The sequence below is a fragment of the Neoarius graeffei genome, chromosome 9 (assembly GCF_027579695.1).
Source record: "Neoarius graeffei isolate fNeoGra1 chromosome 9, fNeoGra1.pri, whole genome shotgun sequence".
Classification (NCBI taxonomy): Eukaryota; Metazoa; Chordata; class Actinopteri; order Siluriformes; family Ariidae; genus Neoarius; species Neoarius graeffei.
The window spans coordinates 22214651-22231904 of record NC_083577.1 but is presented as its reverse complement, the minus strand read 5'-3'; the positions used below and the strand labels follow the sequence as shown (position 1 = coordinate 22231904).

At 41.3% G+C, this 17254-nt stretch overlaps 1 protein-coding gene across 1 annotated transcript in view; it reads left to right on the top strand.

Annotated features, from left to right (window-relative positions):
* Positions 1-17254, top strand: part of cntnap5a (contactin associated protein family member 5a) — a 207715-nt gene that overhangs the window by 54726 nt on the left and 135735 nt on the right. The window contains exon 2 of the mRNA XM_060929196.1: positions 2578-2725. Within this exon, the coding sequence (XP_060785179.1) occupies positions 2578-2725 (148 nt within the window). The remainder of the gene's footprint in view (positions 1-2577; positions 2726-17254) is intronic.

The following is a 17254-nucleotide window of genomic DNA, read 5'->3' as shown; positions in this document are numbered from 1 at the left end:
TCTGAGTGGGCGGCACGGTGGTGTAGTGGTTAGCGCTGTCGCCTCACAGCAAGAAGGTCCTGGGTTCGAGCCCCGTGGCCGGCGAGGGCCTTTCTGTGCGGAGTTTGCATGTTCTCCCCGTGTCCGCGTGGGTTTCCTCCGGGTGCTCCAGTTTCCCCCACAGTCCAAAGACATGCAGGTTAGGTTAACTGGTGACTCTAAATTGAGCGTAGGTGTGAATGTGAGTGTGAATGGTTGTCTGTGTCTATGTGTCAGCCCTGTGATGACCTGGCGACTTGTCCAGGGTGTACCCCGCCTTTCGCCCGTAGTCAGCTGGGATAGGCTCCAGCTTGCCTGCGACCCTGTAGAAGGATAAAGCGGCTAGAGATAATGAGATGAGATGAGATGAGACTGTGTCTGAGTTTCACTTTGTTTTGTGATCCTGTGTATTTAGTTCGAACACGAACACAAGCAGCTCCTAAAACACAGTGTTCATCGTCCAATATTGACTTGATTAATGTTCTTCACAAAATCTGACTTTTTTTTTTCTTTCATCAGTAGAAAAAAGGAATCTTGAGGAATCTTATCTGAATTAATTGGGAGTCTTCTGAAATGATAAATGTTTTGTCTGTGGAGTGCATACTTCACACTAACGCACAAGAAAAACTGGCTGGTACCAGAACAATGTAGGCGGCACAACAGATTTCTGAGGGAGTGTGCTTCACGATATTGTTCTCCTGTGTTATTACGCATGATTTATTTGTCACACTTTCTCATCGGGATGCATGTGGCATGCTCAGGGGGAAAAAAAAGTTGATATTTTCACAAGTTTTTCACAACACTCATGTGGGTTTCGCTTAATCTGTTCTCGCATTCCTGTAGAGTGAGTCAAGCACGAATCACTGGGCTTTAGAGGGATTAACAGATGAAATTATGTTGATATTTAAATAAACTCTTGAGGCATTTATTTTTAAAATATCTTCATTAAAGCTCATTTCTTTACACAAAGCCCAGTAGTGTTTGTGGCATGTGTTTTACTGTCATTGCATCTTCGGTACCTTTAGATTTCATTTGGTCAATGGTTTTATCCAAAGGCTACAGGTCGCAGTTGAGGGCATTGCTAAAGAAACCAACAGTGGCAGCTTTACACTTTTTGGGTTTGAACTCATAACCTTCTGATCAATCGCTCAGAGCCTTAATCTCTGAGCCGTCATTGCTCATTACCTTTAGTATGTATAAATAAATGAGCCGAGAGGAACACTGGAAAGGTACAAACACCATTCAAAGGTGCCAACCCACTGACACACACTGGTAAATTTAGTAATTTTTTTTGAGTGTATAAATATAACAAATACACCGATCAGCTATAAGATTATGACCACTGACGGGTGAAGAAGTGAATAACGTTGATTATCTCATTACAGTGGCACCTGTCAAGGGGTGGGATATATTAGGCAGCAAGAGAACAGTCAGTTCTTGAAGTTGATGTGTTGGAAGCAGGAAAAATGGGCAAGCGTGTAAGGATCTGAGCAACTTTGACAAGGGCCTAATTGTGATGGCTAGATGACTGGGTCTGAGCATCTCCAAAATGGTACATCTTGTGGGGTGTTCCTAGTATGCAGTGGTTAGTACCTACCAAAAGTGGTCCAAGGAAGGACAACCAGTGAACCGGCAACAGGGTCATGGGTGTCAAAGGCTCATTGTTTTGCATGGGGCACGAAGGTTAGCCCATATGGTCCAATCCCACAGAAGAGCACAAACTGCTGGAAAAGTTAATGCTGACACCTTTCTGTTTTAGCCAACATTAACCTTTTCAGCAGTTTGTGTTACAGTAGCTCTTCTGTGGGATTGGACCATATGGGCTAGCCTTCATGCTCCATGGGAAATCAATGAGCCTTCGACACCCATGACCCTGTCGCCGGTTCACTGGTTGCCCTTCCTTGGTTCTGTTTTCTATTGTCCTTCCAAGAAGTTGTGTTTTCAGTGCGGTTTGTTTGTCTGTAATCATGATTGTGTAAAACGTACCAACCGACCAACCATGAAACTTGGTGGAAGGGTGTAGCATGGTCCAAGAAAGAACCCGTTCCATTTTGGAGTGGATCCGAGTCACCAGGCAGATCCATGAATATAGTGTCACTTTTGCTAACGTTGCACAATACAGTATCTGCACTCAACAATGCCGTCCATCTTAAAATTGACTGGATGGCAGCAAAGTTCAATCATGACAAAACATAGCCAATGTAGAAATATGATGACTCCATATCACAATCCACATTTATGGGTACCAGTAATCCTCTGGGATACACATGTACATACATAATTGTAATAGGTTTGGAAATATATCCAGGCATATATCCACAAGTGCTGGTTGCAGATTGGCCTATCATTGAAGACTATTGTCCTTGATGGGGGTCTGTACTCTCTGAGTGCCCTTCTGGTTTTATATTGGATTTTCTTGGTTCTGTTTCTGAAAATTGAAAGAATGAGTAATTCAAACAAGAGCACAATACAAAAGCACAGTAAATAATGTGGCTTGTACAACCAAACCATATATAATCTGCTTATTTTTCCTTATTCTTTTCTCATTTTTCTTCCCAGAGATTGGTGGGGAACATGAATTCCGACAGTGCAGTCTATCACAAACTCAGTCAACCCATTCGAACCCGATTTCTGAAATTTATTCCTCTTGAATGGAACCCCAGTGGCAGAATTGGGCTCAGGATCGACATCTACGGCTGCGCATACAGTGAGTAACTGATGCAAGATTGCAAGACAGATAAGATTTTGTGCTATATACACCAACAGCACTTGGACTCATACACTTCACATTGGAATAGCTTTCATTTTAATCTGATTAGAGACTTGCCATCCTATCAGGCTTAGAGCAGCCTTGTTATTTAATTTGCAGTGTTTCTCTGTGAGAATGAGGAAGGTTTTGTCTGATGTACAAAGTTATTTGTTGTGAGTTGAATGGTAGTGTAAGAATAGTGGTAGCTCGCACTGCACCTTAAAATGTTATTGGCTGTACACCTACATGTATTATTTCCGCACGGTCACATTAGGAAGTCTGGACTCTAAAGTATTTTTGTATTTGCATGACAAAATGAAGAAGTGAACCAACAAATAAATAAATAAAAATCCACACATGCAAACTCCTCACCTTTCGGCGAAATTTGCCGTTTTGGTCCCAAAATAGGTCACTTGTGTGAATCATGTAGATCCGAAGAGTTTTTTTTTTTTTGGGGGGGGTAGGCAGGCTACAACGCTATTGTTGCCAAACATTTCACTTACAAGGTTACAGCCAATCAAGATAAACAGTTACTAACACGCTTCTTTTCCATTGGAGTTAAAAGAAAGCCTTGCCACCCCTGCTGCTACCCCAGTTGGCAGCGACGAATTCAAAGAAAAATTACGGCCAATTTGACATTTACGTGCGCGAATTTCCAATGTCCAACTGCGGCGAATGCAGCACGAGATAACGCCAGAGATTGGTTGTTTTGGAAAATTGAGAGGCGCGAAGCGAGGGAGCCAGGAGTCGCGAGGAAAGGAGACACGGGAGGAAAGGGGTAAAAGCTGATTAACTATCTATCAAAAAATGAAATTATAATTAATGAACAGTGCTAGTATAGTTGCGATGCTGATTTTGAGAGGATAAAAATCAGGTTGGAGAAGGTTATTTAGCTAACTATACATGTAAGGCAAAAAAAAAAAGTATGTTTCCGGTAACCCGACCGATCGAGAATTTCCGCGTGGAAATTGCCGACCGTAAAGTTTTTATTACAAATTTCCCTCGATATTTTAGTGTAAGCGACGTTAGTTTGTCATAATTTTTTGTTTCAATGCATTCAAGTTGTGAAAGAAACAATAAAAAGTAAAATGTTTTGCCACTTCTATCAGCCCTCCTGGCTGTAATGCAAATGGCTTCCTCTTCAGTATACAAGTGCACTTCCATGGCAGGGAAAAACACTACATTTTGCCGCCTATGTAGTCCCCTATTTATACAAATAGGAGTCATTCAGGATTCAGCCATGTTTTTGCTCCGTGTTTTTGCTCGACCCAAGTTCTACAGTAGGCTAGGCGAGGCCGTCTGCTTTTAATGGAAGTAGCCTAGCCTAGGACGTTAAACCATATTTTCACGTTATTTCTTGATAAGGTGTTTTCACATTATCACATGAAAATATCATGAAATAACGTGATAATTTCGTATCATGAAATTACGTGATATGTTATTACATGATAAATATATTGTAAAAACGTGATAACTTTAACAATATCTTTTCACGTAATTACTTGAGTCTAAGCCATTTTTTTTTTTGAGTGTGGCAGCAATACGCTTCCGTAGATCATAACTCGAACTCTTGCGATATTTTTTTTATTCGTTTAAAGATTTAAAACACTTATTTTATTATGATGTGTGGTATAAAGGATTCTGTGCCAAAATACTATTTTGTAAGATGTTTACTTGTGTTAATTTTTTCGAACAAAATAAAACAAATTAAGAAAAAAAATTTCCTACCTGCCGACCTTATTTTAGTATTTCATGTTACCTGAAACACTTTTTTTTTTTTTTTGGCCTAATGTTAGCTAGGTCTGACATTAGTTTTGTGTAAAGTCGGCCACAAAAGTTAATATTGATTCACCGTCTGTCAAGGAAAACATTGCTATTGGCTGAAGCTTATGATTCAAATATTGAGGATCTTAAACATGAGTTACATCAGACGAGGAGAGTACTAGACAGAAAAAAGGGGGAACAGGAGAGTCCTACCACTCTCATGGAGTTCACTGTTTTTGGACCCATACCAAGATGATGATGTTGTTTTTTTTTTAGTTGTTCAGGTTGTGTAAAATAGCGGTTGTCTTGCCTGTGAGCAGTGCATCCTGTGAACGAAGTTTTTCATCTCTCAGGCTCATAAAGACTTATTTGCGGTTGACTATGACAGAAAAGAGACTATCAAGTTTGGCTGTACTCAGCATTGAATCAAAGCGCACAAAAGCATTAGATCTTGATAAATTTGTGAAGCGTTTTGCTGAGCAACATGGAAATCGCCGCATTCAGCTGTTGTAGGCATGACAAGTTCATGTTATGCTCACTGGTGAGCCTTTACAAAGCATGAGGAAAAAAAACTATAAAATGTGGCACTGGTGTAAATGGTTTAAATCATGCTGAACTTGAAGCAGTGTTGTTATTGTTGTTTTTTAGTGTCTGTTCTTTTGCATATACAGTATAAAACTGTCCAGAAACGGTATAGACCTCATCTGAGAATGTGTGTTCTTCGTGAACAATAAAGGCATGAGATTAAGTTTATCTGTATGAGTTTGTAAATGGCAGCCCGTGCCCTTTTGTAGTGTGTACATACTATTTGTCGTCAAACTGTGACTAAATTCAGTATATATACATGTCTGTAATACGTTGCCACCCCTCAAAAATTCCTGCCCCCCTCTTGCCACCCCATAAATATTTTTCTAGATCCGCCCCTGATTTCACATAGGTGATGTCTTTAAGAAAATTGACAGACAGGGATTGGCCAGGTGTGTCCTCTGGGGTAGGTCTGTTAGATAGCACAGGCAGTAATATATACCTTTTTGTAAATAGCCCACTGTGTTGTACACAGGGGTGAAAATTAACTTCACAAAATATCAAACTTTACCGGCCACTGACAAATAAATGGTACAATTTACCGGCCACTCAACAGTAACTTATTAAGACATGTTTATGGAAAGTTATTTTGTACTGTATTAAATTCAAGATGTCACTGGTTGCAATTTTTTTTGTAACGTAGACTACGAAATGTACTTTTGCGCGCGTGCCCTGTCCCCGTGCATCCTTCTCACCTTTTTCACCCCTGACCAGTTTGCATGCCTGAAAATCCCACAGACTGATCTTCGCATCTCATCTCATTATCTCTAGCCGCTTTATCCTGTTCTACAGGGTTGCAGGCAAGCTGGAGCCTATCCCAGCTGACTACGGGCGAAAGGCGGGGTACACCCTGGACAAGTCGCCAGGTCATCACAAGGCTGACACATAGACACAGACAACCATTCACACCTACGGTCAATTTAGAGTCACCAGTTAACCTAACCTGCATGTCTTTGGACTGTGGGGGAAACCGGAGCACCCGGAGGAAACCCACGCGGACACGGAGAGAACATGCAAACTCCGCACAGAAAGGCCCTCGCCGGCCTCGGGGCTCGAACCCAGGACCTTCTTGCTGTGAGGCGACAGCGCTAACCACTACACCACCGTGCCGCCCCAGACTGATCTTGCCAAGCTTAAATAAATAAATAAACCACAAAAGGAAGTAAAAAAAATTAATTCAAGGGAAAGTAGGATCAGAACTAACATATTAAGTGACTCAGAAGAAAGGAGGTGTTGGCCATCCAGGCTGATGACACATCCAACATAAGCAGGCTCTAAGAAAACGGCATAAAATTCAGATGATAAATAAACGCAAAAGCTAATTAGTTTTCAAAACAGTGCTGATATCTGAAGAAATACACTCACCGGCCACTTTAATAGGAACTTGTTCTTGATTCTAAGATCCCTGTTCTTGGCTGCGGGACTGGAACTCAATGTGTTCTTCTGCTGTTGCATGCTGAGATGCTTTTCTGCTCACCACGGTTGTAAAGAGTGATTATATGAGTTAATATATCTTTCCTGGCAAAAAAAAAAACTTGAACCAGTTTCTCCATTTTCCTCTGACCTCTCTTCTCAACAAGGCATTTGTTTCTACCCACAGAACTGTCGCTCCCTCAACTCAATGTTTTTTTTTTTTTGCACCATTCTCTGTAAACTCTATAGACTGTCGTGTGTAAGAACCCCAGGAGATCAGGAGTTTCTGAAACACTCACACCAGTCCATCTGGCTCAAACCAATACCCACAGTGCCACAGTGAAAGAAAGTCACACTTTGAGATCACAATTTTTCCCATTCTGATGTGTGAACATTAACTCAAGCTCTTGATTTGTATCTGGATGATTTGATGCATCGTGCTGCTCTCAAGGGATCAGCTGATTAGAGAACGGCATCAAACAGACAGCAGGTGGATGTATGGGTGTTCCTAATAAAGTGGCCTGTGAGTGTATATCTATTTACATTTCAGCACACATTAATCCGTTTGAAACATAGATCATACCAGTTTTATGCTTTAATGTATACAGCACCGTTTGTACATTTTATGTTTGTAATAATCATAAACTTTATTTTGCAGCTGAATTACGTTTAAAGTATTGGGTCTGGTTTAATGATGAGCGTTTAAGCGAAGGATTAAAAGACAGAACTGACAGCAAATGTAATATTTAGTATTTATTAGCCTACTTACTAACTCCCTGCTGCCAAGAAAAACATCATAGAACTGCTTTATCATAAGAAGAAGAATAAAATCAGTTCTGTGCCCACACGCCTTTAAAATGAATGTCCATATTGAAGGCTGCAGAAAACAGCTGAAGGTCTGCACTGCTGAAAACAGGCCAAGTTTCAGAAGCACCAGTTCATTCCTATTATTCTGTTCTGTTATCTATGTCGTAAGCTGAATCGATGAAGGACGTACTGTATGGCTTTTTGGTTCGAGAACCATATTTCTCTGGTTTAGTAAATAAAATCCTACTCTATGAATTGAGATTACTGGAGTTTTTAACTTTACAAGTACTTAACGTGGGCGGCACGGTGGTGTAGTGGTTAGCGCTGTCGCCTCACAGCAAGAAGGTCCGGGTTCGAGCCCCGTGGCCGGCGAGGACCTTTCTGTGCGGAGTTTGCATATTCTCCCCGTGTCCGCGTGGGTTTCCTCCGGGTGCTCCGGTTTCCCCCACAGTCCAAAGACATGCAGGTTAGGTTAACTGGTGACTCTAAATTGACCGTAGGTGTGAATGTGAGTGTGAATGGTTGTCTGTGTCTATGTGTCAGCCCTGTGATGACCTGGCGACTTGTCCAGGGTGTACCCCGCCTCTCGCCCGTAGTCAGCTGGGATAGGCTCCAGCTTGCCTGCGACCCTGTAGAACAGGATAAAGCGGCTAGAGATAATGAGATGAGATGGGGAAGTACTTAACGTAAAGTATACAATATCAGTGACTTACTGTACTAATTGCAAAGTTATAGCAGTCAAAAATTACAAATGCGAAATAATAACACTGTAAATGCAACAAGAGGAAGTAAATGCAATAAATTAAGGTATGATGTAGCAAGCAAAGATATCTTCGCTCAATGGTCATAATAGCAATGCTGGCAATAGTGCACAGTTTCTAAAAACACCATATGTACTTCACTGATCCAACTCATTTCGGATGCATTACCACAACCATCTGTTCCACATGAGTCACAAACGAAATGCTAGTTATGCAAGTAGGCGTAGTTCTACAAACCCAGGGATGGCGAGAACCACTCCGAGACAGTACTTCCTTGCGCACGGCCACACAAATGCCGAGATCTTCCAACAGCGTCAGACAGTGATGTATGATGCAGGATTTGTAATAAACACCTCTCCATCCACCCCAAGCCACCAGGGACAGTGAAAATTACCTGGATAATATATATGCCAGCCCTGTAATGAGGAACAGGAAAGGAATCGCCACAGGACTACTCTGAAAGGTGCTCAGAGATGTCACGCTCAACACCCGGAGATGCTCTTTGGTGACAACAAAGTAGAAGCAGCACACCTGTAAATAAGACCCTTAAGGATGAGACAGTCCTTGTAGATTGGAATGACACAGTAGCAAAACTATATCCCATGGTGAAGATGGCCATTACCTAGTGCTCAAGGATGTGCTTAGAGGTTTTCTTCCATGGCACATGAACTAAGGATCAAATGGTCTGGTCTAAATACTACTTTTGAGTAAGGAAGGCTCTGCAGTCTCACCTTCATTGAGAACAGCATGGTCAATTCTCTGATTCACAAAGTTTGATTATATGACCTTGGGTAAGGTGTCACATTGGAGGTATCTGGCCACCAAAGCATGCAAGGCAAGCTTATTGCCAGAGTGTGCAAACTTTTTTTTTTTTTGCTATTAAAAAGGCAGTTTTCAGAGCTACACTATATAGCCAAAAGTATGTGAACACCTGACCATCACACTCGTATATCTTCTTTCCTTGTTGCAACAAAGGTGGAAGCATACAATCATCTCACATGTCTTTGTATACTATAGCTTGACATTTTCCCTTCAATGAACCTGTTCCAACATGACAATGCAGTTGCGCACAAAGCAAGCACCATCAAGACATGGTTTGCCAAGGTTGGACTGGAAGAACTCGAGTGTCCTGACCTGCACAGAGCCCTGACCTCAACCCCACTGAACACCTTTGGGATGAACTGGAACATCAACTGCACCCCAGAAATCCTCACCCAGCATCAGTACCTGATCTCATGAATGCTCTTGTGGCTGAATGAGCACAAATCCCAACAGACACACTCCAAAATCTAGTGGAAAGCCTTCCTGGAAGAGTGGAGGATATTATAACATTAAACAGATACTAAATCTGGAATTGGATGTTCAACACGTATGTATACTGTATATGTCGTTGTCGGCTGTCCATCTCTAGCGATGATGACTGCTTCATTAGGATGCGCAGAAACACAGATGGGCCGCAAGGCACGCGCCAGAGCGCACCAAACTTGTTCTCCTCTCCTAGCAAAGCACCTTGCACAGTAAGCTAAGACAAATGATGTTGTGCCCCCATCGTGTTGTTTCTCTGGACCTCCAGACCAAGTGGTGCACAAAAGTGCCACAGACCTGACGGGTATGGAAGTTGCCCTGCAGTGACAACTGACTTGCCGAGTGATGCCATCCATTGGCCATTTGAGTGGTGCGCCACTGACCCTGTTGGATTCATCTGCCACATTGTACCAAAAAGCACCCTACTGCCAGCACCTTATTGGTGATGTCCTATTTAACCCATAGCTGGAACCCAGGCAGGTGCTACCACTCCGGGTCTGAGCAGACCTGGGAGCAATGGTGATCAAGGGGTAACTCCACTTTCCCCAATATTCAAGTCCTCCTGGACCTGAGACTCACCACCGGTTGCAGTTTAAAGTCATACCCAGGACTATATTTTGCTTATGAGTGTGATGGTCAAGTGACCATAGTCATGTGGTCATATAGTGTAGAGAGGCAAGGCTCCTATGCCCCCTATGCCAGGCCCCTAAAAAAGTATGGTGGATGATGATGCATTGTCCCTTTCAGAAATAAGCTTATGAAATTTTAGAGAGATGTGATGTGATGGTGATGAGATGTGCTGTTATGTCTAATGTAGATCACATCACTGTCTAGCAGTCGCTGATGAAAGGCCATCCAGTTTTAACAATGTTCTGGTTTTAGCAACTGCACTGAATGCCATTCCCACAACAGCTCTCCCATAAGGGCTTGCAATGTGTGTCTTAGGGATTCTTGCCTATTTCAGGAACACTGGTTGTGAGGTTGATATGCACATTGGATAGAACACTGGTAAGAAAACCCACATAGACATGTGAGCAACATGTGTTAAGGCAATACTTTGTGCGATTCTTATTCACTTGCAGCTTTGTTTTGTTGTCAGAATCTGGATGATGTAATGGGTCATATTTAAGAAAATAAATTCTCATCATTACTGTTGTTTAAGTGACCATTTATGCTGGTAGGTGTGACCAGTTTTGCAAGTGATCTACTACTACAGATAAACAAACACGCTTGCTGAATGAACATATGGACAGCGCAGTATAAATCTGTAAGTGTCTTCCTGTCAGTGAAAATGAGACCCTTGGGTATTTTGCCACAGCTTCTGTTGTTATGGATTTTAACTGTGCCCATATTAAGCATACTTTTGGAAACTTTAGAATGCTAAACTCATATTGTGTTTTATTTCTTTCAATAAATTTTTAAAAATGGATGCTTGCAAAATTGTTTCATTGACCATCAGAAGCCTGGTAAAATAAAACATCGACCAAAAAGGTTGGTGCTCAATATTTTTCTTAGCATGTACGACACAGTTCGAACATCCATTCCATCCATCCATTATCCATAGCTGCTTATCCTGTGCATGGTCATGGGCAAGCTGGAGCCTATCCCAGCTGGCTATGGGCGAGAGGCGGGGTACACCCTGCACAAGTCGCCAGATCATCGCAGGGCTGACACATAGAGACAAACAACCATTCACACTCACATTCACACCTACGGTCAATTTAGAGCCACCAGTTAACCTAACCTGCATGTCTTTGGACTGTGGGAGAAACCGGAGCTCTCGGAGGAAACCCACGCAGACATGGGGAGAACATGCAAACTCCACACAGAAAGGCCCCCGTCAGCCACTCGGCTCAAACCCAGGACCTTCTCACTGTGAGGTGACAATGCTAACCACTACACCACTGTGCTGCCTTACAGTTCGAACAGTATTTTTATCCTGAAAATAAAATAAGTGATGTGTCGTGGAAGGTGGAAAGTGATGGTGTGATTGAACGCACAGCCACAGGATCAGTTTGGAAAATAATATGCTGCATATGAGGTTTAGGATTATCTCTTGGTAGGGTTTTCCATAATAAACTTGGATGAGAATTGATCCTGCTGAGTTCAGCTTAAAGGGAAACTTCAGGATTTTTTAACCTCATCTCATCTCATTATCTCTAGCCGCTTTATCCTGTTCTACAGGGTCGCAGGCAAGCTGGAGCCTATCCCAGCTGACTACGGGCAAAAGGCGGGGTACACCCTGGACAAGTCGCCAGGTCATCACAGGGCTGACACATAGACACAGACAACCATTCACACTCACATTCACACCTACGGTCAATTTAGAGTCACCAGTTAACCTAACCTGCATGTCTTTGGACTGTGGGGGAAACCGGAGCACCCGGAGGAAACCCACGCGGACATGGGGAGAACATGCAAACTCCGCACAGAAAGGCCCTCGCCGACCACGGGGCTCGAACCCGGACCTTCTTGCTGTGAGGCGACAGCGCTAACCACTACACCACCGTGCTGCCCGATTTTTTAACCTGTGCCATGTTTTCTTGTGTGAATGGTTGTCTGTGTCTATGTGTCAGCCCTGTGATGACCTGGCGACTTGTCCAGGGTGTACCCCGCCTTTCGCCCGTAGTCAGCTGGGATAGGCTCCAGCTTGCCTGCGACCCTGTAGAACAGAATAAAGTGGCTAGAGATAATGAGATGAGATGTTTTCCTGTCTTTGTGGGTCGAAATATTTACTATGGATGCTATATATACTAAGTAACTTTAAAAACGCACAATGGAATTCAACACGATATCACTTTAGATCCATGCATATATTTGAAATTTATGATATTGTATGTAATGCACACACATCTTGAAACATCGATAAAGGACATTTATTGTCAAACTCAAGAATTAATTCACAATAAATAAATTCAAAGTGACAGTTGGTCCATGTTCGGACCGTCATGCTGGAGATTCTGGGTCTGTGTCGTCCAGGGGTCTCAGCAGCAGTGACTGAGGGTGTCAGGAATCTGTCACGGAGGTGAGCTAGCCTGATGTGATGTGCTGATCCTGAACTGGCGTCGTGACTCGAGGCTGACCAGGGCGTGGACGGTCCCTGGTGCTCCCTGTCTGTCTGTAACGCTGACTCAAACGGGAAATGGTCGAATGATGAACACCGAAGTGCCGGGCGACCTCTGTCTGTGTACTTCCGGCACGCAACATCCCGATGGCCTGTTCACGTTGATTTTGGCTTAGGCGTGGCATCTTCAATAATGACAATTTTCCCATCATTTCCCCCGGGTATTTATAGGCAAGATTGTGTGTGTACAGTGTATGCAAAATTTGTTTGAAAATTAAAGTCTGTCCATGTCATTGACTACCCGAGTCATATTGTACGTTATTGAGTACAACTCCCTTAAATTCTGATTTGAGCACAGATTTGGAACTTATTCGGGCGGAACGAAGTTATTTTTCCATTGTGATATATTTCTTTTCTTCTTGAGATAAACTCAGCACGAATTCAGCAAGTTTTATCAATGTGTGTTTTTAAAGTTACTTAGTGTAGAATGCTATAACCAGCAACCACAAAAGGGCTGTGCAGTGTAAGCCAGTCAGGAAATCATCCACACCAAAGTAAAGTGCTTGTTTTCACCACCGACAGGCTCATAATGTTATTATAAGTGTCTGTTTACCTCAATAACTGTACAGAAACTGTAGAAAATAACTAGTTATTGTATTACCTTTGTCTTCTCATGGTCTCTGATGCAGCGCCCCATTCAGTGGTCTATTAGCATAGTCGATATTCAGGCATGACTTTGGAAATTGACTTCTTCACAAATTCTGCATAGCTTATCCTTTTATAAACATCAGAAAACAGCCCCTGTGTGATAATCAACTACAGGCACTGAATAGGGCACTGAGTCAGATATCAGAAGACGAGAAAAAGTAAAACATTACAGGCATTTAGCAGATGCTCTTATCCAGAGTGATGTACAACATACTGTATCCAGAGCAGCCTTGGGAGCAGTTGGGGGTTAGGTGCCTTGCTCAAGGTTACTTCAGCCAGGGACTCAAACCATCAACCTTTTGGCCCCAGAGCTGCTTCTCTAACCTTTAGGCCATAGCTTTCCCCACTACAGTCATTTTTTACAGTTTCTTTACAGTTATTGTGGTAAACAGACACAAGTGTGTCTCTGTAGGGATCCTTTCCACATTGTCAGACACATAATAATATCACGAGCCTGTCAGTAACCAGTACAAGCGGTTTATTCTGACGCGGATGAGTGCCCCATAGGGTTCCAGTGTATAGTCATTTTGCAGTTGTTGGTTATGGTGTTCTAATTTAAGCCTGAATTGATTTTGATTCTTTTTGTCCTTAGTAAAAATCTGGATCCCGAAAGATGAGAGAATAGGGCCCTGAGTTAAAATATCCAGAAGTTTCCCTTTAACATTAAAACATCAGTGTATGGGGCATTAAACAGAACATTGATAATAAGGTGTGGCATTAACCCTCAAGCGACCGAGTGGGGTCATTTATGACCCCGGGCATATAATTTTGTGTGCAGTTTTTATACATTTGATCCGAAAAATATTTCCTACCATGAATTTGTCAGTTAACTTGTCTTACAACTGTTCGTAGGTTTTTTCAGGGATCAGCCGAACGGTGTGGCAAGAGTAATGAAAAATTGTGCGGGGTCATTATGACCCCAGAAAGAAGCATAAGATTTCTTGCAGTAATTCCTTATCAAATTTTGCTTTTACCAACTACTTATCTGTATGTTGTAGTTTTGTTGTAGTGAGCCATGGCAAGTAGATCAAGAATAGCTAGATTTACAGCTGCAGAAGCATTGAGACAGATACTCGAGGCCCACAGTGATGATGAAAATAGCTCAGCTGATGGAGATGATTAATTTTAGTGTTAGCATATCCGCTAGAAATAGCATGTTAGCTAGTATTAACATATTAGTTAGTCACTAGTTTTGATGTTATAAAGATCCCATCAACACTGCAATGGATGCTTTTGCTCATACTTTTCTTTTCATGATACATTTTTAGTCATTGTTGCTGAATTAAGTACAGTGGTGCTTGAAAGTTTGTGAACCCTTTAGAATTTTCTATATTTCTGCATAAATATGACCGAAAACATCATCAGATTTTCACACAAGTCCTAAAAGTAGATAAAGAGAACCCAGTTAAACAAATGAGACAAAAATATTAGACTTGGTCATTTATTTATTGAGGAAAATGATCCAATATTACATATCTGTGCGTGGCAAAAGTATGTGAACCTTTGCTTTCAGTATCTGGTTTGACCCCCTTGTGCAGCAATAACTGCAACTAAACATTTCCGGTAACTGTTGATCAGTCCTGCACAGCGGCTTGGAGGAATTTTAGCCCATTCCTCCGTACAGAACAGCTTCAACTCTGGGATGTTGGTGGGTTTTCTCACATGAACTGCTCGCTTTAGGTTCTTCCACAGCATTTCGATTGGATTAAGGTCAGGACTTTGACTTGGCCATTCCAAAACATTAACTTTATTCTTCTTTAGCCATTTTTTGGGAGAACAACTTGTGTGCTTAGGGTCGTTGTCTTGCTGCATGACCCACCTTCTCTTGAGATTCAGTTCATGGACAGATGTCCTGACATTTTCCTTTAGAGTTCGCTGGTATAATTCAGAATTCATTGTTCCACTGATGATGGCAAGCTGTCCTGGCCCAGATGCAGCAAAACAGGCCCAAACCATGATACTACCACCACCATGTTTCACAGATGGGATAAGGTTCTTATGCTGGAATGCAGTGTTTTCCTTTCTCCAAACATAATGCTTCTCATTTAAACCAAAAAGTTCTATTTTGGTCTCATCCGTCCACAAAACATTTTTCCAATAGCCTTCTGGCTTGTCCACATGATCTTTAGCAAACTGCAGACGAGCAGCAATGTTCTTTTTGGAGAGCAGTGGCTTTCTCCTTGCAACCCTGCCATGCATACCATTGTTGTTCAATGTTCTCCTAATGGTGGACTCATGAACATTAACATTAGTCAATGTGAGAGAGGCCTTCAGTTGCTTAGATGTTACCCTGGGGTCCTTTGTGACCTTGCCGTGTATTACACGCCTTGTTCTTGGAGTTATATTTGTTGGTCAACCACTCCTGGGGAGGGTAACAATAGTCTTGAATTTCCTCCATTTGTACACAATCTGTCTGACTGTGGATTAGTGGAGTCCAAACTCTTTAGAGATGGTTTTGTAACCTTTTCCAGCCTGATGAGCATCAACAACGCTTTTTCTGAGGTCCTCAGAAATCTCGTTTGTTCGTGCCATGATACACTTCCACAAACATGTGTTGTGAAGATCAGACTTTGATAGATCCCTGTTCTTTAAAGAAAACAGGGTGCCCACTCACACCTGATTGTCATCCCATTGATTGAAAACACCTGACTCTAATTTCACCTTTAAATTAACTGTTAATCCTAAAGGTTCACATACTTTTGCCACTCACAGATATGTAATATTGGATCATTTTCCTCAATAAATAAATGACCAAGTATAATATTTTTGTCTCATTTGTTTAACTGGGTTCTCTTTATCTACTTTTAGGACTTGTGTGAAAATCTGATGACGTTTTAGCTCATCTTTATGCAGAAATATAGAAAATTCTAAAGGATTCACAAACTTTCAAGCACCACTGTAAATGTTCCAGTAAGACATAAAAACTGTCTAGATTACGTTATGGGTTGTTTTACAATCAGGGTACAAAGTTTGTGTCACAGGGGTCCAAAATTCAAATTGATTCAAACTGGTTCTTGTACCAGTTTTTAAGTGAAGGACAAGTTAAAGAACAGATTTCAGGTAATTTTTTGACATGTGTATGGTAGTTTTGTGTAATCTGCTATAAGATAAAGAAGATTAAGTGTAGCTTTAAGCAGGGCTGGGAGAAACAAATGAAGTGATTCCCGGAGAGGACATTTTTTTTGACAATTCAGAATCCACTACTTCCATAGTGCTTTTAAATATAAGGCTGTAAGCTTTGTGTTAGTTGTCTCTAATATTTATGTCCCAATATCTTGACCGCATTTTAGGATGAAAATAATCATTTTAGATATGTTATTTTATATTGAAAAGTTAGCTGTATCGGAGAGGACATTTTTTTGACACAATTACATACTAATTTGATCAAAATAGTCTGAAAACTTACTGGCATTCAACATTAAAACTTAACTATGTTTCCAATGATATGGAACCAAATATTTGTTTTATGGTATAAAGAATGATTTAAGTGCATCCCTTTTGGAGCTACCTGTGGTCAAAAAAGCACTTTTTCTAAATGACACAAGTAATTTTGCTAAATATGACATATATCGCCATACATTCACCAAAAATAACGTTATCACCAAATTTTTTTTTTTTTTGCACGGTAAATAGAGCTATCACAGGGCTACAATAAACAACCAAGTTTATTTAGTCAAGCCTTTTGATATTGAAGAAAATAAGTGTTAAATGTGATTTTTAGCTTGCGTACCCTGATTGTAAAACAACCCTTATATTCTTCTTATGCCGTGCCTCTTTACCTTCTTTCTGCATTAAAATTTGTTGTAAACCATACCTATCTACATTTAGATATATTTTATGGTATCTGTCTTGAACACGGGAAGTGGTATATGTACTTTTATAGTCAGAAGTTTACATACAGTGACATGAATGTCATCTTGGATATGAATGTCATGGCAATATTTGGGCTTTCAGTCATTTCTTTGAACTGTTCTTTTTCTGTGGCAGAATGTACAGCATACATCTTTAATAATAATAATAATAATAATAATAATAATAATAATAATAAACACTAGAATTTGCTGCACAAGTTTTAATTTT